The sequence below is a fragment of the Schistocerca nitens genome, chromosome 6 (assembly GCF_023898315.1).
Source record: "Schistocerca nitens isolate TAMUIC-IGC-003100 chromosome 6, iqSchNite1.1, whole genome shotgun sequence".
NCBI classification, from domain to species: domain Eukaryota; kingdom Metazoa; phylum Arthropoda; class Insecta; order Orthoptera; family Acrididae; genus Schistocerca; species Schistocerca nitens.
The window spans coordinates 44,801,378-44,823,601 of record NC_064619.1 but is presented as its reverse complement, the minus strand read 5'-3'; the positions used below and the strand labels follow the sequence as shown (position 1 = coordinate 44,823,601).

The 22,224-nt window shown below is 38.1% G+C and overlaps 2 protein-coding genes across 2 annotated transcripts in view; one reads left to right on the top strand and one right to left on the bottom strand.

Moving 5' to 3' along the window:
- Window positions 1-15,835, bottom strand: part of LOC126262730 (ceramide transfer protein) — a 217,025-nt gene extending 201,190 nt beyond the window's left edge. The window contains exons 1-2 of the mRNA XM_049959533.1: window positions 15,468-15,835; window positions 14,752-14,868 (exon numbers count right to left, since the gene is read on the bottom strand). Coding sequence (XP_049815490.1) covers window positions 14,752-14,868; window positions 15,468-15,695 — 345 coding nt within the window. The 5' untranslated portion in view covers window positions 15,696-15,835. The remainder of the gene's footprint in view (window positions 1-14,751; window positions 14,869-15,467) is intronic.
- A 66-nt stretch (window positions 15,836-15,901) lies between these two features.
- LOC126262328 (cullin-1) lies at window positions 15,902-20,954 on the top strand. Its single transcript, XM_049958883.1, has one exon. It carries the CDS (start codon window positions 16,270-16,272, stop codon window positions 18,589-18,591), a length of 2,322 nt encoding a protein of 773 aa, XP_049814840.1. The 5' UTR covers window positions 15,902-16,269; the 3' UTR covers window positions 18,592-20,954.
- Window positions 20,955-22,224: the final 1,270 nt, after the last annotated feature.

Sequence of the window (22,224 nt, the reverse complement as noted above, 5' to 3'; positions counted from 1 at the left end):
GAAAACAGAAATAATTTTATGTTAGGCAAGTTTGTGTAACTGGCCTCATGTTATCTGTTGACAACTGGGTTAACTCCTGGGGCTGATTTATCTAATAAGTCTGTGAGAATGTTGAGGCACTCCTGAAGAGATATATTAGTGAATAAATTGCTAACATCAAATGAAAATAGCTCGGCACATCTTTTAACTTGTTCACAATGTCAAATGAATTAAGAATACATTGACTAGGTTTTAATTTGGGTGTGGCATTGATCAGCTCATTTAATTCTCTGGCTAATTTGTAACATGGAGCTGAGAATGAAGACACCACAGGACATATTATCTTTATGGAGTTTATGGAGGCCATAAAATCTAGGAGGTGAAGGATTCATGTTGGTGGGAAAGTAGGCATTAGAGTCAAATATTATGCTTTTATAGAGTTTAATAACACTTTTAATTTTATCATTATAGGATTGCGTGGGGTCCTTCTGTATCTGTTGGAAGCTGGTGGAGTTTAGAATATCTTTCACTGTGTTAACATAGTCATTAAGTCAACAGCATTTCCTTTGATTAGAGAGCTACAAAATTATTGTCAATCATGTTCTTCCTGAAATTGTTTAATACTTGTTCTTTAGCTGGTGAAGCACTAGAAACGAGATTAGATATTTCCAGTTCGTGGGCTACAAGATATTCAGTACAGGTGTCATCACCTAATGATGATTTTTACTATCTCCAGGACTTAAGGTTAACTACACAAACTTGCGTAACGCCAAATTATTTCTATTTTAATGGCAAGATATACAAATTGTTGGATGGTCTAGCTATGGAATTCCTCCCTCAGTCCAGTCCTGCCTGAAATCTACAACTTCAAAAATTACTCAAGCAATTAAATTCTAAACATAACAGTATAAAATTCAGAACAGAGTTGGGGATAACTGCAAAAATTATTTAGATCTAACTATGGACATCAGTAACAATATCCACACTTTCAAGATTTACAGGAAACCTACCACAACAGATATTGTAATAGCCACCAATTCTTAACACCCAGTGACCCACAAACATCCTACCTTTCAGTTAACCAAACATCTCCTAACATCCATCCCCACGAGTGAAGACAGTTTCCAAATGGAATTAAAAGCAATCAAAGAAATAGCAACAAACAGCTTCTACCCTCCTACCTTGGTGGACTCCCATAATACACAAAAAGCAGAAACAACTGGTGTACTCCCTTCTTTGCCCTGTTCTCAACCCATCACCTCAAGAACGCAATAAATAGTGCACAATTCCATATCTAGGAAAAGTTTCACAGGATGTAGCCAGAAAGCTTCAACTCAGGAACATGAAAACATCATTTTATGTGCACAGTAGTGTTGGACACTTTTTGACCTATGGTAAAGACAGCACTCCAGCTTTGGAAAAGTATGGTATGTGTAAAATTACTTGTAATTGTGAAAAATTCTATATAGGTCACTCTGGCAGGGCAATAAGCACCTGCCTGAAGGAACACCAGTTTAGCTGGAAACTTACAAAAGGAGACACTACTTTTGCAGATCACCTATTAAAGAAGGCCATAATTATAAGGTGAAAAATGAAGTATCGAAATTAAGAAATATATGACCATCAGCTCAGGCTCAGTACTGAATTACCAGATACAGTTCCCCTATTTGCCACTTCTGACTGCAGATACTACTCATAATCCCATCCAGGCCATATTGTAAATTACCCCTCTTACTCGCATGCCCCACTTTCCTTTATTTTAGCTACTATATTATTTACTGTTGTGGTTATACGCAGTCCTTTTTAACACAACTGCTTTAATTAACTGTTTAATGTCACTGGTCTATCTAATCTGTTTGTTGTTTAGGACATATTAAAGACAAGATTATTTTGTTAAGTCACACCTTTGGAACATGCCACCAAAGTTTATTGCTCAATTTATTTTCTTCTATGAACTGCTGTAATGTATTTATGTAGTTCATTAGTCAAGATGTCTCATATTTTATGTTAGTTAAATAGTCTTACATTGCATTTACACTGACATTTATACTGAAATAATCACTTGTTTTATCCCAAAATCTAACCTTAACATATTTCATCTCTGGAAATATAACTACTCTGTATGTGCACTAGTTTAAAATTTTTGATCCAGCAAAATTTCATTGCACCACATATTTATCTTTTTACTGGATGATGGTGCAACAGCTGAATATTGCAGAGAATATTACACTAGTGTTGTGTGTGTTTTCATTCACGATGTACTCTTCAACAGCAGCAGAAGCCATAAATATACACTGTACCTGCATATTCTTCATTAGTGTAGATGTGTGGCATTTTAGCGAGTGTGTGTAAAAAGGGTGGATAAGACACACAAATGCAATCCACTAGTGCAAGAACAAATGTACACTAACTGTTCTATATTGGAAACCATTCAGGATGTGGCAGATGTCCAGATAGAGGTTTTTGCTTCTAATGAGCATTCCTGTCATATCCCTGATATTGATCATACCTCCTGAGAAACCCAATATAATGTGGCTACTCTCATATGTGGCCCTGATTGCTGTAGGATCGGAAATGCCTGTGACTGGATTCCAGTATGAGGTGGTGGAGGGGTGTATGGGACATATCTTGTAACTGGGTCAACCACAAGGGAATGACCCATGGGGGTGTAGGACTGGGAATGGGATTGGAGTAGGGATGGACAAGGATATCCTGTTCGCTGTGTGGACGGCAGACCACTACTTTGGGTGATGTGGGTAATAATTGGTTACGATTACTCTACGTAAGACACGATAAGATGTATTCAAAGCCCAGGTGAAGGATGTGGTTGAGGTTTTGAAGAACAGGATGATACTGGCTGATCAGAGGAGTCCTGGTCAGTGGCTGATTAACAGTTTACTGTTGTCAGAGGAGAAGGTGGCAAGAGAGATCAGTTTATAGATAATCTGGATATTATACTGTCTTGGCTCTTGTCATCAATATATTTTGATAAATCCTTCTTTCCACTGCACATGCAGTGTCCTCTGGTGGTGAGGCTGTAAGAAAGGGGCTTTTTGACATGGGTTGGTTTCAGCTGTCAAAGTGGAGATGATGTCAGTGGATGGTGCACCTGATATGAACAAAATTATCTGAGAGGTGGAGATCAAGACCTAGGACGGTGGCTCACTGAGCTGGAAAAAACTAGATAAAGTGGATTCGGGAGTCACTGTTAGGGAGAAAAGAGCATGAATCCAGATCACAAAAATGTGAACAATAAATCTGAACTAGGCATGGGGTTGAGTAGTTGACTGGGTAAGAAGTATTCCTCCAGATGGCCCATAAATAAGTTAGCATAGGATGGCAGTACCTCCGACTTGTTTACAGACTTGATTTTTGAAAGTGAAATAATTATGGGGCAGGATCTGGCTGACTAGGATGATTAAGAATGAGATGATGGGTTTCAAATCAGAGGAACAGTTACATGGAGGACATTTTTGGGGATGTGGAAGGTGGAATAAGTCAGCAAGGCATGGTTGGGGGAGCTACAAGGGGTGGACGACAGGGGAGCGGGTGGAGGGGAAGGGAAGGAGGAAGCGTTTGGACCCGAGTGGTAGGCTTTTCTTGGCTATAAGTAATCCCATGTGGGCACAGCTCAGGAGTAGCTACAACAGTTTCCTCAGCTGTTGCAAGAATGGCATTCCAACTGTTGAAGGGCAAGGGTTTCTATTGCAGTAGTAGCATTTGGGAAGTTTTGGCCGTCGAGTAGAAGGATTTTACGAAAGAAGTAGATGATGTGAAGAATGGTTTGAGCTTTGCTCTCTGTTTCCTCGTCCTCCACCTTCCTCTCCTTGCCTCCCCTCATTTATTCTATTCTCTCGTTCTTCTATCTCTTTACATCCTTTACCCTCTGAACTCCTTTTGTGTTGTTTGTCATCTGTTGAAAGACCTAACCCTCACCACTACCCACTCCTTGCCTCATGTGTCCTCCTTTCCTACCCCCTTCCAGCCTCATCTGCCCAGACAACTGTTCTCAATAACAGATGATCAAGAGTCATCTTTTCACTTGTGTGTGTGTGTGTGTGTGTGTGTGTGTGTGTGTGTGTGTCCTTTTGCCAGAGAAAGAGCAACACCGCAAAAGCTAGTGTAAATATTGTTCTCTCTCGCCTATTTCTATGCGCCACATAGTAGGCTGTGGCATGTTGCCTTTACTTCATTTTACGTAAAAGAATTATTGTTCACTTGTGATACATAACTGTGTACACATGTAAGGTAATGGACAGAGCAAATACCAGAAAAGTAAGACACACCTTTTCAAAAAGAACTTTTAAGCACGTCTTGTGGGAAAAAAGAGAAAGATAAAAGCCACATGGTTTGTGTGCTGTCATCACAATCCATAGCAAATTATTTCCAGTCATGACTGTCAGGACTGAAAACAACTTGCAAATGCTGATAAAATTTTCTCATATACCTCCACATGTGAAAACAACTGTCTAAACCATTACCTACTAGAGAAGGAATGAAACATACATAAGTGGAAAATCAGTATTTCAGGAGTGTCAAAAAAGTTTGTTAAACAGGACATATGACAAGAAACTTATTCTTATCACTAAAAGTAGTATTCCGTTACCTGCCTGACCCACACATATTTTTAGAGGTATGTTCATTACATTAAGCACAATGTCAGCTGTAAGGCCTGTAAAATATGGAAGGATGGATGGATCCTATGGTTTTAATGTACCAAACTACTGTCATCACTGGTCCCTCCATACTGAGTACCTCAAAACGTAGGGAAAAAAGGCATGCAGTTTTAAGCCATAAACAAAAGAGCAAAAAATAAACCTGGCACAGAGAGAGTTGCAAGAGAGTTAAGAATAAATTATTAAAGGATCATATAATGTAAATGGATTGATAGAAAATCTACTCACCAAGCGGCAGCAGCAGGGGAACACACACACACACACACACACACACACAAAGATTTGACTTTTACAAGCTTTTGGAGCCAATGGCTCCTCCTTCTGGTAGAAGAGTCGAAGGGGGAGGAAGAGGGTTGAAGGAAAAAGAGTGGATTGGTTTACGGAAAGGGGTACAGTTCAGGAAAGTCACCCAGAACCCCGGGTCATGGGAGTCTTACCAGACGGGATGAGAACGATAACAGTCTTTCTCTGTCATCCTGTCTGGTAAGTCTTCTCTGACACGGGGTTCTGGATGACTTCGCTGAACTGCTGTACCCCTTTCCCTAAACTGATCCAGTCCTTCTCCTTTACCCATATTCCTTCCCTTCAACTCTTCTACCAGAAGAAGGAGCCACTGGCTCCAAACGCTTGTAAAAGTTAAATCTTTTTGTGTGTATGTTCCCCTGCCACAGCTTGGTGAGTAGATTTTTTATCTACCCATTTACATTATATTATCAATAACTGATTATTTTCATTGAATATAATAGAGGGAAAACATTCCAGGTGGGAAAAATATATCTAAAAAACAAAGATGATGTGACTTACCAAACGAAGCGCTGGCAGGTCGATAGACACACAAACTAACACAAACAAACACACACACAAACACACAAAATTCAAGCTTTCAATTTTGTGTGTCTATCGACCTGCCAGTGCTTCGTTTGGTAAGTCAAATCATCTTTGTTTTTTGATTATTTTCATTGTTTTATTAATGGATCAGGGAGATAAAAGATAACACAGACATCAACAGGGAGCAATTCAGAGCACACAGCAGATTTCATGTGGCAGAAGACGCACTCCCACCCAACCAAGCTCACCTGGCTACTGTACAAGGTCAACAATCAATCTGAATGAGTTGGGATATTGGGTGTATAACCAGACCTTCATCTGGAGGCAGCTGGACGTGTCTTGGAAGCAAAAATGTGGCAGTAGGAAACCATCCTCCCCAGATGGCAGTCAGAGGACCATAACAATGAAGATTTCAAATATAAATATACAGCCTACCCTTACAGATAAAATGAAAAGCCTGATTCTCCACCTTGACATCACCAGCTAAGATTTCAGGGAAGCCAATTGCAAAGGTAGTCGTGCAGCAGCAATGGTGGTTTCACTCCAACAGGATTTGGGCAACTATCAAGAGGGTGTCACAACTACAACGAAGCAGGTCAGATTGTCATAGGATTATATCAGGGTGTCAGATTGTTGAGATCAATCTGGGGGCAGCAGAGGATTAGATTCATGTCCAAGTGGTCAAAGAGAAGACAGGCACACAGTTGCAGGCTCTCTTACAGACAGTAACATTTCATTCTATGCTCCACAAAGTAAAGAGCTGGCATCAAGAATGTTTACCTCGTGTCAAATTCTGGTACTTTTATTTCCATAAATCCTTTCCAGCAACATACTTGGCAAGTTGATCGTATAGCCATTCCCCAGGATGCAATATGGCTGGTGGAATACAATTGTCTTACTGTTGTCCTTAAGGTCCACAAGAGGAGGTCTTTTATTTGCATGAACAATGGGTGCTGGGAATTACAGTAGGCTATTGACTGTAGCCTACTGAAGGAGTCACTGCAGATTAGAAAAGTCTCATGTGACTGAGTGCAGAAACAGAGAGTAGATTTGTCACTAATTCTGCCATAAAGACACTACATTCTTTGTTTACTGCTACTGGTCTTCAGTCACAGAGACTTCTATATAAGTGAATCCAAGAAAGCATATACAATAAAACAGCATCCTCATAATTTGGAATAATTACAAAACGTGTAGCACATATTCAATGTCAAGATAGCTCTTGTTATATGTAAATAACCTGCCATCAAATATCCCAGAAGCAGAAATAATTCTTCTTGCTGATGATGCGAGTATTATAGTAAGGCCTAATGAAGACACTAAACTACAACAGATGCAATCCAGTGCTGTAGAAGTATTGAGAACACTATTGGAAATAATGAACACAGGTAATTCAGCAAATGAAACAAAATGTTCTAAATTCTTGAGTTTTTATGTTGAAAAGAAGCTGAAGGAGGAGGCGGCAGAAGAGGAAAACAAGGCTGGATGCAGATGTCAGCTGCCAGATATTGAGAAAGGAAGATTTGATGGATCTAAAAGTGTGTTTTAAGGACAATTATAACATTTATAGTTCACAAGCCAGTATTGTGTAGAAACAATGGAAGGGAGGGGATCCAGATGGCATATGCTGCAAATCAACCATTAAAGCCAAGCACATTCTGCTGCAGGCTAGTCAACTGTATCTTCGGTCATAGCTTGGGTGTGCAATTAATTCAGGACAGATTGTAGGTGTTTGCATTCCCATAAAAGGCTGTGCAGGAAATGCTGTATTTCCTTGACAAATGAAACTATGGGAACACAGTAAGAAACTGCCGGCCAGCATTTTCAATCAACCATTCTCAGACTTCAAACTACTATTGTGGTCTTCAGTCCACAGACATATTAGTTAATTACTTGTTCTACAGATATTTTGATCGAAATGATGTGAAACTAATCAGTTTGCAGCATTAGTGTCAACAATAATGAACATATTTTCAAACCTACACACAAAACTTTATTTTTGACAGGCTACCAGTTTTTAAACAGAAATTCACCCACAGAATAGCAAGAGTTGTTGAGAAGAAATGATTTTATGTTAGATTTAAAACTTGCATTGCTTCCATCCAGACATTTTATGTTACTGGGCAAGTGCTCAATAGTTTTTGTTTGCTACAATTGATCTCCTTCCTGAACCACCAACAGCTTCTATAATGGGAACTGAAGGTCATTTTTTCCCTCTAGTGTCATAGGCATTTATATCACTATTTTTCTCAAACTGTGATGGATCATGTATGACAAATTGCATTAATGAATATATGTATCGTGATGGGAGCAGTTAAAATTAAGTAAAAACTTCTGGAAGAGTTACCTACATGATGATTGTGGGTGAACGTCAGATGTTATTCTAACTGCTCGCTTTCTAATTTAAATCTATACTTTCCCGAGGGCATGCGGCTTCACTGAATGATTAAATGATGATCCTCTTGGGTAAAATATTCCGGAGGTAAAATAGTCCCCCATTCGGATCTCCAGGCGGGGACTACTCAAGAGGACATAGTTATCAGGAGAAAGAAAACTGGCGTTCTACGGATTGGAGCGTCGAATGTCAGATCCCTTAATTGGGCAGGTAGGTTAGAAAATTTAAAAAGGGAAATGGATAGGTTAAAGTTAGATAGAGTGGGAATTAGTCAAGTTCGGTGGCAGGAGGAACAAGACTTTTGGTCAGGTGAATACAGGGTTATAAATACAAAATCAAATAGGGGTAATGCAGGAGTAGGTTTAATAATGAATAAAAAAAATAGGAGTGCGGGTAAGCTACTACAAACAGCATAGTGAACACATTATTGTGGCCAAGATAGACACGAAGCCCACGCCTACTACAGTAGTACAAGTTTATATGCCAACTAGCTCTACAGATGAAGAAATTGATGAAATGTATGATGAGATAAAAGACATTATTCATATAGTGAAGGGACATGAAAATTTAATAGTCATGGGTGACTGAAATTCAACAGTTGGAAAAGGAAGAGAAGGAAACTTAGTAGGAGAATATAGATTAGGGCTAAGAAATGAATGAGGAAGCCGTCTGGTAGAATTTTGCACAGAACATAAATTAATCATAGCTAACACTTGGTTTAAGAATAATGAAAGAAGGCTGTATACATGGAAGAACCCTGGTGATACTAGAAAGTTTCAGATAGATTATATACTGGGAAGTCAGAGATTTAGGAACCAGGTTTTAAATTGTAAGAGATTTCCAGGGGCAGATGTGGACTCTGACCACAATCTATTGGTTATGAACTGTGGATTAAAACTGAAGAAACTGCAAAAAGGTGGGAATTAAGGAGATGGGACCTGGATAAACTGAAAGAACCAGAGGTTGTACAGAGGTTCAGGGAGAGCATAAGGGAACAATTGACAGGAATGGGGGAAAGAAATACTGTAGAAGGAGAATGGGTAGCTTTGAGGGATGAAATAGTGAAGGTAGCAGAGGATCAAGTAGGTAAAAAGACGAGGGCTAGTAGAAACCCTTGGGTAACAGAAGAAATATTGATTTTAATTGATGAAAGGAGAAAATATAAAAATGCAGTAAATGAAGCAGGCAAAAAGGAATACAAACGTCTCAAAAATGAGATCGACAGGAAGTGCAAAATGGCTAAGCAGGGATGGCTAGAGGACAAATGTAAGGATGTAGAGGCTTGTCTCACTAGGGGTAAGATAGATACTACCTACAGGAAAATTAAAAGAGACCTTTGGAGAAAAGAGAACCACTTGCATGAATATCAAGAGCTCAGATGGAAACCCAGTTCTAAGCAAAGAAGGGTAAGCAGAAAGGTTGAAGGAGTATATAGAGGGTCTATACAAGGGCGATGTACTTGAGGACAATATTACGGAAATGGAAGAGGATGTAGATGAAGATGGAATGGGAGATACGATACTGCGTGAAGAGTATGACAGAGCACTGAAAGACCTAAGCCGAAACAAGGCCCCGGGAGTAGACAACATTCCATTAGGACTACTGACGGCCTTGGGAGAGCCAGTCCTGACAAAACATTACCATCTGGTGAGCAAGATGTATGAGAAAGGCGAAATTCCCTCAGACTCCAAGAAGAATATAATAATTCCAATCCCAAAGAAAGCAGGTGTTGACAGATGTGAAAATTGCTGAACTATCAGTTTAATAAGTCACAGCTGCAAAATACTAACGCGAATTCTTCACAGACGAATGGAAAAACTGGTAGAAGCGGACCTCGGGGAAGATCAGTTTGGATTCCGTAGAAACGTTGGGACATGTGAGGCAATACTGACCCTACGACTTACCTTAGAAAATAGATTAAGGAAAGGCAAACCTATGTTTCTAGCATTTGTAGACTTAGAGAAAGCTTGTGACAATGTTGACTGGAATACTCTCTTTCAAATCCTGAAGGTGGCAGGGGTAAAATACAGGGAGTGAAAGGCTAGTTACAATTTGTACAGAAACCAAATGGCAGTTATAAGAGTCGACGGGCATGAAAGGGAGTGAGATGGGGTTGTGGCCTGTCCCCAATGTTATTCAATCAGTATATTGAGCAAGCAGTAAAAGAAACAAAAAAAAATTCGGAGTAGGTATTAAAATCCATGGAGAAGAAATAAAAACTTTGAGGTTCGCTGATGACATTGTATATCTGTCAGAGACAGCAAAGGACTTGGAAGAGCAGTTGAACGGAATGGATAATGTCTTGAAAGGAGGGTATAAGATGATCAACAACAAAAGCAAAACGAGGATAATGGAATGTAGTCAGATTAAGTAGGGTGATGCTGAGGGAATTAGATTAGGATATGAGACACTTAAAGTAGTAAAGGAGTTTTGCTATTTGGGGAGCAAAATAACTGATGATGGTCGAAGTAGAGAGGATATAAAATGTAGACTGGCAATGGCAAGGAAAGCGTTTCTGGAGAAGAGAAATTTATCAACATTGAGTATAGATTTAAGTGTCAGGAAGTCGTTTCTGAAAGTATTTGTATGGAGTGTAGTCATGTATGGAAGTGAAACATGGACGATAAATAGTTTAGACAATAAGAGAATAGAAGCTTTCGAAATGTGGTGCTACAGAAGAATACTGAAGATTAGATGGGTAGATCATGTAACTAATGAGGAAGTACTAAATAGAGTTGGGGAGCAAAGGAGTTTGTGGCACAACTTTACTAGAAGAAGGGATCGAGGGATCACCAATTTAGTATTGGAGGGAAGCGTGGACGGTAAAAATCGTACGGGGACACCAAGGGACGAATACACTAAGCAGATTCAGAAGGATGTAGGTTGCATTAGTTACTCAGAGATAAAGAATCTTGCACAGGATAGAGTAGCATGGAGAGTTGCATCAAACCAATCTTTGGACTGAAGACCGTAAGAACCACCACCTTCAGAAATGTGAAAAGAGTTCCACTCAACACAGTCAAAAACTTTCTCTATATCTACAAATGCTATAAACACTGGTTTTCGTTTCTTCAATCTACATTCCAAAATAAGTTGTAGAACCACACAGCTCTGCCTCACATGTTCCTATACTTCTCTGGAACCCAAATTGAACTTCCCTGTGGTTGGTTTTACCAAGTCTTTCCATTCTTCTGCAAATACTGTGTTTTAGTTTTTTGTGGATACAACAAGTTACTCGAGTTTAGATAACGTAAAAAAATAAATGAATAAATAAAATAGTTATCTACAGAGTGCTATACCAGAAAAATGAATTAACCAGTTTAATGTAAAAAGGAGGTAAAAAAAGAATCGTGCATCAACAACCAATTTCAAAGCATACATGAGAATAAAATGCAGACAAGAAATGTATGTATTATTTGAAATACTATTTCTCCATTATGTGTGCTACCACTGCTGCCAGGGTACATGTGTCTTTTCCAGTTGTTGACCTCTTATCACTCTTGTAAATGACTGAGAATTTTGATTACAAGCTGTGACGTAGCAACACATAAATGTACTGATCCAGGAAGTACAGAATTTATTTCTTTAAATCTAGTCAATGATCATGAATAAATTGTCATCAGACTATCATCCTGAATGTATAATAAACGCATACAGATCTGCCTTGTGTGCATCCTATTGTGGACATTTTGTGGTTTGCCAGTGCAGTAACATTGTTGACAGCAGTGCAACACGTACCAGTACATAGCTGCAGAAATTACAGTCATCGTGCTTGCATATCGCACAGTGGGTTGCAATGGGAGAGGCACTGCAAGATTGTAGATGGAATGTTTTCCAAGAAGATGTGCCACACACCATTCCACATTCACGGCCATTGAGACACGCCTCGGAGAAGTCAGAAAGTTGCACGTGGATATTTCCAGTGTGTCCATTGTCCAATGAAGTAGTAGCACTTTGTGCCTGGTACTTGCCCCATTCAGCTCGAACTCTTAAACACTACAGTTGGAGGAGGATGTGCTGAAAATGTTCGAAAAGGACCCAGCCACCACCACTTGGCAGTTGTCATAGACATGGCAAACAGATAAAAGTGCTGTGTAAATAGTTGTGTGTTATCCATGAACACCAGCTCCATCAACACCAGTTCCATCCATAAAATCTGCAGAAGGTCCAGGCATTACAGGAAGAGGACTGCTCATGATGGGTACAGTTTGTGAAGTGGTATTTGCAGCACTGCATATTCCAGCCACAATTCCTGGGCTTGGTGTTAGTCATGGATGAATGCACACAGACTACAAATGACATATTAAACTTGCATAACATGCATGTTTGGGTGGACGAATATCAACAATTAACACATGGACTTGGATAATTGGTGACCATATCAATGGGCCATATCTACTGGCAAACGGATTAGCAGGATCGATCTACCTCACATTTATTAGAGACTTTGTCCTACTCTATTGGATGTATTGCCAATGAATGTTCTGATGTGCACATGGTACAACATGATGGAGCTCCATCACACTTTGATGTCAATGTGCAGACTCACCTCAACTTCACATATCCCAACTAATGAATTATTAGGGGTGGATCAGGTCCACAAACAATACAATTGCCAAATTTGATACCTCTCAACTATTTTCTGTGGGGCAGTATGAAGAGAGTACTGTATGGCACACCTGTAAGTGGAGAATCTTATTGCTCAAGTCCATGGAGCAACTGAAACAGTTCAAAGACGACGACACGTATTGGCTCATGTGTGAGGCTCAGCAACGCCAATGTAGGCTCTGCATTGATGTAGGATGTACGCAGTTCAAAGCTCACTTGCAATGAAGACAATGTAACATACTACTCATGTTGGGTTCATTGATGTAATGTGGAATGCACACCCATCTCAGAATTATTGTGTGAACAGTGTTGCTGTTCACAGCAAACTGGAATGTAGTTGCGACACAAGAAGCATGTCTGTGACATAGACATCAGGTGTTGCTACTGTATACATATCTGGCAAAAAGTGCATATAATACGTATATGATACCTTTCAACTATTTCCTGTGAGGTAGTATGAAGAGTACAGTGTACGGCATACTTGTAATGTCAGCAGAGAATCTTTTTGCTTGAGACCACGGAGCAACTGAAATACTTCAAAGATGACGACACGTATTGGCTCGTGTGCGAGGCTCAGCACTGCCGATGTAGGCTCTGCACTGATGTAGGAGAAAGTCTTTAATAAACATGAGGTAGATCGATCCTGTTAATCTGTTTGGCAGTAGATATGGCCCATTGATATGGTCACCACTCAGAATTATAAATCAGTAGGGCCTACTGAATAATTTACATGTGGGCTATGTGAAATTCACGTACAGTTAGCTAAAAAGGTATTCTGGGACTAAAATTTATTCCAAGGCATCATACCGACAAAACACAATACATCAAAATGGGTGAATGGTATTTATTGTTATTAAAAGAAAAATGGGTGATTCTGACTGAAATGAAGATTGTCACTACAGATCAAAATCAACAAATGATTTGTCTGCTCTTGACCTAACAGTCCTCCTAATAATACAGTTTGTTGTGACCCATCTTCATAAGAATTAAAAATAGCTCTAAGCAAGAGTGGGCTATCAACGCTCCAAGATATTGCCACTAATTTGCAGTTAAGAAAATGTATCTCAGTACTCCATAGGTGCATAATCATTTCTAATCTTGAAAACTGTTAGAAATTGCGTTTGGTTTCAATGAAAGTCACCACCACTCAGCATTATAAATCAATATTGGTTACTTCACATGTGGGCTATGTGAAATTCATGAATTCTGTTTCTTTGTGAACAGCAACTTAATTAACAAAAGGAACAGCTAAATAAGAACACATTGTTAAATAAATACTCCTGCAAACACCACTTCCTATTTTCTAAGTTTCATCTTTTGTCTTCGATATGGGCTACCTTTAACAGTACTACTCATTAGAGGCATTCAAGAGACAACACTGAAATGGCAACTGTAAGCATGGTATTTACTATGTGAAATAGTGCTGGAATAGAACTCTAAACTGAACACCTACCGTAATTTCCAATAATACAATTCTTCCAACTGTCATCAAAGTATGAGTGCCTTATGGCTGAGCTAGACTAAAAGTTTCAACCCAGAAACAGATCTCTCTCACTAACAAATTTTTAGCATTTGCTTGGAGCTCATGCCCCTGGATGCTGTGTGTAATATCACTGACTGGAAGAGAGAAATACGAGTCTAATAACTGCACAAGCTCAATGATACCATGTTATGATTAAAAACATCTGAACTGTCATCAAACTTCTCTCATTTAAAAATGTAGTTCTTTGCACCAAATATCTTTCTGTAGTGCAACAGAGCAAAATCATTGTTTGCAACTGGTTTGTAGTAGAAAATTCAGAGAATAAGTAAAGCTTTTCCCACTAACAAGAAATTATGTAGTTTAATTCTGAGCAACATGAACAGTGTTACCTGTCAGAGGTGAAATGGTGATATATAGGCTGTGGACATGAAAAACTAGGGTAATAGACCAATCAACTGTGCTGTGTCCTTTTATTTACAGTACACAGTTCAAACCACATTATCACTAACTGTAAATATGTGGAGACTCACTGGACCATATCGAACAAATGTTTGCTTCTGTGATAAGCTAGCATATAATTTGCCAATTTCTGTAATTATTTTCAATAGCACCCTCTTTCTAACCAACTAGTTACGTGCAACAGAAAAAGTTCAGATATACAACCATTGAGAACTTGTATCATAAGCAACATACCGTACATTACAATATGGGGCACTCAAACAAAGAGATTATAATTATTATCAAAGTACCATTTTTATATACTAAGCAGAGTTCTGCCTTACCTTGTGCGCTTCCAGAACTTCAACCCATTGTTGTTTTTCTTCAGGGTTGTCAGCTCTCAGATACCACACACAGTCATTAACGGAAACATCAAATCTGCATTCATCAAATTCATGCGGCTGAAAAAGGATTTTGGTGTTTTGTAATACACTCAACATGAAAGCTTCAAAACAAATACTAAAACAACTAGCAATAACAGGCAACAATGTGACTTCACCACTCCAAGATTTCTCGTAACTAGATGAGAACATTAATAACAGAAGAAAATCACACAGATGAGCAGATATTATAATACTAAAGATAAGAACAAGAATGTCCACGTCCTATTTAGAAACAAGTTCAGATACATTTATCTTTTCCACAATGTGTAGCATATTAATATTTTTTGGAAGGAAACGACATTGATTTGATGAACCACCACCTCCCAAATTAGTCACTTTTTCGCAGTTCATCGGTAATGACCTGTCAGTATCTTACCTACCTCCTTGGTAGTGAGTGATTAAACTAAGCCTTGCAAAACATTTATCACCAGAAACGTTGTGAAAATCTTGCACCCTGTTTTTACGCTGGATTTCAATTCATGTGTACACAAAATTATCCTAATTTTCGGTGCTGTCCGCAGTTGTATCGACAAAAGAAATGTTTCGAATACAACAACAGTGAATGACAAAACGAAACTGATTGAAAAGTACTTCGTGCAACAATTCACAAAGCTAACCTTAACTGTCGCCTTGTAAATGCTAATAGCCCCTCGACATCCGAAGCCTGTATCTTGTTCTGATTTGTAGTATGAGAGCGTGCCATCCTTCAAAACGATAAATCTGCTTTGCCATCCATGAATGTAGTTGGTCCATTTGCTAAGGACACCTTGCATTTCGGGGTGGTTATATCCATTGTCGGAATCATCTTCATCATCACTAAATACTAGCGCGTGATCATCCGTCATTTTTGAATTACAGAATGAAGATTAAGAAAACCAAAAACTGGTGTCATACAGAAGACATGTTCCAGTCTTTTATCTTTTTTTATCACTGAAGATACCCAATCAACCCCAAACACCTGACACAAAAACACAAGTTACACACTCGGCTTACGACAGATGTGTGATGGTTGAAGTTCTTTGGACTAGTGCACAGCTGTTATCATCTTTGGTTACTTGCACACAGTGATGGTGGTGGTTGAGGTTAACAGTACGATGCAAGAAGAATAGATTTTTTGTTTAGTACAAACGTGTGTAGTTCGCTCCTCCAAGGAAGAAGCAACTGCTAAGAAAATTGCTTTTGCATTTGGAACAGAATAAATGTACTAGTGAGTTGTTACGAAGTTTTATACGGTTAAAGAGCTGGACGTTATGTGGTGATTACATCTTGGACCCGACGCAAGTTTACAAGCTTCCTGATCCACATATCATAATGTGTAATGACTGAGCAGCAGCGGGTTACCAGAATGAATGCGAATCGTAGATTTTAATCTATTCCCTGTAATAACTTGAGTAACTCTTCGCTTATCCTGTGTGTAAGATGTCAGCTCATAAAAGCCATGGCAACCCTTCAGGCCTGAAGCAGATTGACCTCGACCAAATCTGGGATGATCTGAAGGATGGCATCGAACAAGTTTATAATCGCCAAGGTATGCCAAAACCTCGATACATGGAATTATACACCCATGTGTACGATTACTGTACAAGCGTCCATCAGCAAGTTAGTCGCCCAACAAACAAGCCAAAGAAAGGACAAGTATCAAGTGGTGGTGCACAGCTTGTGGGTCTGGAGCTGTATAAAAGACTCAGAGAATTTCTAAGAAATTATCTTGTCAATTTACTCAAAAAGATGAAAATGGATGGTATAGATCTCATGGATGAAGATGTACTCCAGTTTTACACGAAACAGTGGGAAGACTATCAGTTCAGTTCAAAGGTGCTAAATGGAGTTTGTTCATATCTGAATAGGCACTGGGTTCGACGAGAATACGAAGAAGGTCGTAAGGGTGTGTATGAAGTGTATCAATTGGCATTAGTAACCTGGAGAGATAATTTATTTAAGCAGCTGAATAAGCAAGTGACAAATGCAGTTTTGAAATTTATAGAAAGGGAACGCAGTGGTGAGACAATTAACACAAGACTTGTGAGTGGCGTTATAAACTGCTATGTTGAATTGGGCCTCAATGAAGAAGATCCAAATGCTAAGGGGCGAAATTTGTCAGTCTACATGAATTCTTTCGAAGATGTATTTTTGGAAGATACAGAAAGATTTTATACCCACGAAAGTACCGAATTTTTGCGCCAGAATCCAGTTACTGAGTACATGAAAAAGGCAGAGCAGCGCCTTCTAGAAGAACAAAGAAGGGTACAAGTGTACCTTCATGAAACAACATTGGAGAGATTAGCCAAGACTTGTGAAAGAGTACTGATTCAGAAACATTTAGAAATATTCCATGCAGAATTTCAGAATCTGCTTGATGCTGACAAAAACGAAGATCTTGGAAGAATGTATCAATTGGTGGCACGGATTTCAGATGGTCTTGGTGAATTACGTAACTTGCTTGAAATTTATATTGTAAACCAAGGCCTTGCCGCTATTGATAAATGTGGTGAAATGGCTAACAGTGATCCTAAAGTTTATGTCAACACTATACTGGAAGTACATAAGAAGTACAATGCCCTGGTTTTGACAGCTTTTAATAATGATTCTGGATTTGTTGCTGCCCTTGACAAGGCATGTGGGAGATTCATTAATAGCAATGCTGTCACTCGTCAGGCAAACAGTTCATCAAAGTCGCCAGAACTACTTGCTAAGTATTGTGATTTGTTGCTAAAAAAGAGCAGTAAAAATCCCGAAGAGGCAGAGCTTGAAGATACTCTGAATCAAGTCATGGTGGTATTCAAGTATATAGAAGATAAAGATGTTTTCCAAAAATTTTATAGTAAAATGCTGGCAAAACGTCTTGTACAGCATATGTCTGCTAGTGATGATGCTGAAGCATCGATGATATCTAAACTAAAGCAAGCATGTGGATTTGAGTACACTTCAAAATTACAGAGAATGTTTCAGGACATTGGTGTATCAAAAGACTTGAATGAGACCTTCAGAAAGCATTTGGCTAATTCATACGAACCCCTGGACATAGATTTCAGTATTCAAGTTCTTTCGTCTGGTTCCTGGCCATTCCAGCAGTCATTCACATTTTCTTTGCCATCAGAATTAGAACGTAGTGTTCATCGCTTTGCAACATTCTACAGCAGTCAGCACAGTGGGAGAAAACTTAGCTGGTTGTACAACATGTCAAAAGGAGAGCTCGTTACAAACTGTTTCCGAAACAGATACACACTTCAAGCCTCAACTTTTCAGATGGCAGTTTTACTGCAGTTTAATGTAAGTGAAGTATGGGTATTGCAGCAGCTTCATGAATCTACTCAAATTAAGCTTGATTTTCTGATCCAAGTTGTTCAGATACTCTTGAAAGCAAAGCTGTTACAATCAGATGATGATGAAAGTGAATTGCAGCCAAGCTCTGTTATCTCCTTGTTTTCGGGTTATAAAAACAAGAAACTGCGAGTTAATATCAACATACCTATGAAGACTGAATTGAAAGTAGAACAAGAGACCACACACAAACACATAGAAGAAGACCGCAAATTATTAATACAAGCAGCAATAGTCCGAATAATGAAAATGAGGAAAGTCCTGAAGCATCAGCAACTTGTGGCAGAAGTTCTCAACCAGCTGTCATCAAGATTTAAGCCAAGAGTTCATATTATTAAGAAGTGTATTGACATCCTGATTGAGAAGGAATACTTGGAAAGAACGGAGAGCCAGAAGGACACTTACAGTTATCTTGCTTGATTACTGAGCAACCATTCATAATGAAGTGTTCTCTCATTGTGCATTTGATATGGAGGCGTATTATGTGCAAAACTTGATGTTTGTCTGAGACACTGTTAACTATAAAATTGTCATGACCACAATTCTACTTGTAGAAAGTGAAAGTAAGAAATATACTTAATCTCTTTCCATTCCTCTGTTGGTTTTCATTTTATAGAAGCATGGTGCATTACTTTTTTTACCATTATAATTAAAAGTTCCACATTTCAAACTGTCACTTTGTGTGAGAATGTGTATTTTTGTTTCCGAGTCTTAATCATTATTTTTTATTATCCTGTAGAATTGTAAATAAGTGTGCTATACTACATTCAAAATGTTGTAGCCCCCTATGTAGTGAATAAAATGTGATGTTGAAGTTGTATTGTGAACCCAATTTACAGTTACTGCTTCACCTGTACCGTAAAAAAATTACTTTGTGTCTACTGTGCATATCGTTCATGTTTTGCTGACATGCAAGATCTTAAACGTAACGTATAAGAATAATTAAGTTAAATAAATGTGGAATTTTGTGGTATCTGTGCTTATTGTCCATATAACAATAACTACTTTTTGCTGTTGTGAATGTGTAGCTACAAAATAAATGTGATGCCTGCAAAACACACAGTCCATTTGAATAAGAATTATTTTGTTAGCATAAAAATATTTTACACACTATGTGACTTTTCATTGCATAGGCCTAAAAACTTTTGAAATAAGTAAATGAACATGCAGCTCTTTTTATCTAGTGCTTGTAATGGTTCTCTCAATGTGAAGACTAAAATTCTTAAAGTTCCCCATATCCCTATATGATGTTGTTGGCTGCTGCTGTTTCCCTTGCTTGATTTCAGTTCAAATGGGGATGGCGTTTTCCATCCATATATTTTATAGCTGATTAAGAATAATATGCTTCTGCCTGAAAAGTAATGTGTGACAACAATTTCTTGGGACGTGGAATCAAGAACATGTAATTCTGATTGGCTGTATGAGTGATATTTTTCTGGTTTATTGCCCTATTAATAGGTGAGTGTTCTGTACCTGGTACACACAAATGTATTTAAGTGTTTGTTAGACATTATAAATAAATGTTGTGGATCCATTTGCATAAATGTGTGCAACAAAAAACAAATTAATGTGTCTTTATGTGAAAATAAATTAGCCAAGAAATCAAATTCACAATAATTTTTTTTAACAAATTTATCTGTGATTGTCATTTGTTTTGGTGCAGCTTGCTGCCATAATGTAGTATGCCATTACAAATTGTGATACTTTTTAGGCTTACTTTTTTCTGTTTTGCAGTGGGAAAGTGTTTGCCATTTTAACACCTGTAACAGAAATGCAAGTACAGAAGAAATCTGCTTGCGGTCTCTCTTGTATTTTCAATAAGGTTCATCTTCCTGCTCAGCTTGCTATATTGTGTATGGTATGTTTGAGATGCCAACCAAATGGTTCTGTTGTACACCTCATAATTCTTTGTAGCCTAAGAGAGAGACTTTCAGTGGCTCTGCATGTATTCTATGTAATTGCGATGATTGTCTGTGCTTTGTCAAGCTACTGGAATTAGTTTCTCTCCAATACTTAATCTAGTTTACCATCATTTCACCTATTCTTTACTGCACAAGTCATTCTGCTTATGTTGCTTTAAAAACTGGTAATAACACAACTATTCATTTAATTGGAGTTTCACATGTTTCCATACACGTATCACTGTAAACAAATAATTTTGTATTTGCTAGCAAATAATTATCTTATGTGTTGGAAAATCATTCTCTTTGTTTTTAATGTGTTTCCTCTAATCCTCTTTCTCCATATTACACTCAAAGCTCATTACGTGAACCGCCTTCTCAAAAACCTTCCTCAGTTAACACCAGCAATAAAAACAATAAGAATTGTAAATTCTGCGGAAATATCCTTAGAAACGTTTCCTTCTTTACATAAAAGTCTTGTTATTGTTATGCAAAAGAATCTGTTGTCTGGTCTTATACGCCATATCACAGCCTGTACATGATTCACTGTGATAGCTTAGTTTAGGATTACAGGCTAAATAGAATGAGAGCACTAGAATGAGGACATATGCATTGTCTGTAAATGGTCTTAAGATGTACGTCATTTAAATATTGACCTTTCTGATAAAATGGAATTCCAACTTCCTCGGATATGTCCCTTTATTTCTATTATTCTTTCAAGTAAATGTGATAGTATTAATACTAAACTCAAACATGAAAGACATGTAATTCTTTGCCTTTCAGCACTTATGTTGAACTGTGTAAGTTTATGTACTCATGATGTGATCAAATAAATGTTTGGGAGCTAAAAATTTATAAAAATCCAAACATGTTTTAGACAAATTGAATATATATGTATTCACTCTTTATGTACTGTACATCTCTTCCTTCATAAATTAATGGGATATAGCACTTTGCTTGATTGATATCAAAGAGAGTCATCACCACCAGAGTTTATATTTGAATAGTGTTCACAAATTTGTTAAGGAAAACAGCAATAGCTTTATTTGGAGGTCCAGTTTGTGTTATGCTGTTATTTCATCAATTTAAGTGAGAAATGCTTTGCCTCCACTGAATTTAATGTCAGATAAAACAAAAGTGATTGATCGCCTTGCCAATTTTATGGTGAATGTTTCTTGTATTTGTAGAAGATTTGGTGGTCTCTTGACTGGCTTGTGGATATAATTGACATAGCATCATTCAATCCACAAAATATTCTTTACATCTAAAATCAGTCTAAAAGTTATTCTGTTAAAAACTCCCGCAAGAAGCCTTGTAGTGTAGACTTGTATATGCACCTACACCATAGAGTACTGAAAGTTCATACAGAAATAAATTCACTTTTAACCTGTTTCAATGTGAATGCAATTTATTATTATTGTACTGCCTTAAATCTTTATATCTTTTGTATGCTTCTTTTTTCCGCAATGTGTGTAATCTTGTCTCTCAGTTCTTGGTGACCCTGTCCACTACTTGAGACTTCTTTCAAAATTAAGACCTGATTGGTCTGAAAAGAACACAGATCAAAAAACTGTTAAGGGATAAACATTCTCTGTTCATTTTTCTGCATAGGTACGATTATTCTGAAAGCATTTGCCCTCATGGAACAAGTCTTTTTTACCTTTGCTTATGATTCTGTTGAGGGTTTCAGCCAATAAAGAACTGAAATTTTCAGAAGGTCTTACTCCTCAAAAGTTCCCAAAGTTTGGATCACATATGTCTCATGAGTGACAGTCTGTGAGCATGCATTGTCGTGAATCATTAGAGGTAGAGAGAGGTTTCCCATGTTGCCATGGCGTATGTTTACTAGTTCTCCTCAGATGCTATTCATGTTGCTGGCCTCTGTAAATCTGGCAAGACCACATCTCTCTGCTCTCAAAACACAATTGGCTTGATTTTTTATGCAGATTGTTCTTTAATTTAATGGCTTTATGAATAGTTTGTTGGCTTGCTGCTTAGGGTTCACATTGGTACAAGAATCCTCTTTCATAATCAATATCAGTAATGGTTACTGAATGTCACTCATCTCCCAGTCATGAGGATTAGTGCAGCCTACTCTAAATGTGTGAAAATATTGTCTTACATTTCCCTTGCTTGTAGCTGAAGGCTTGTA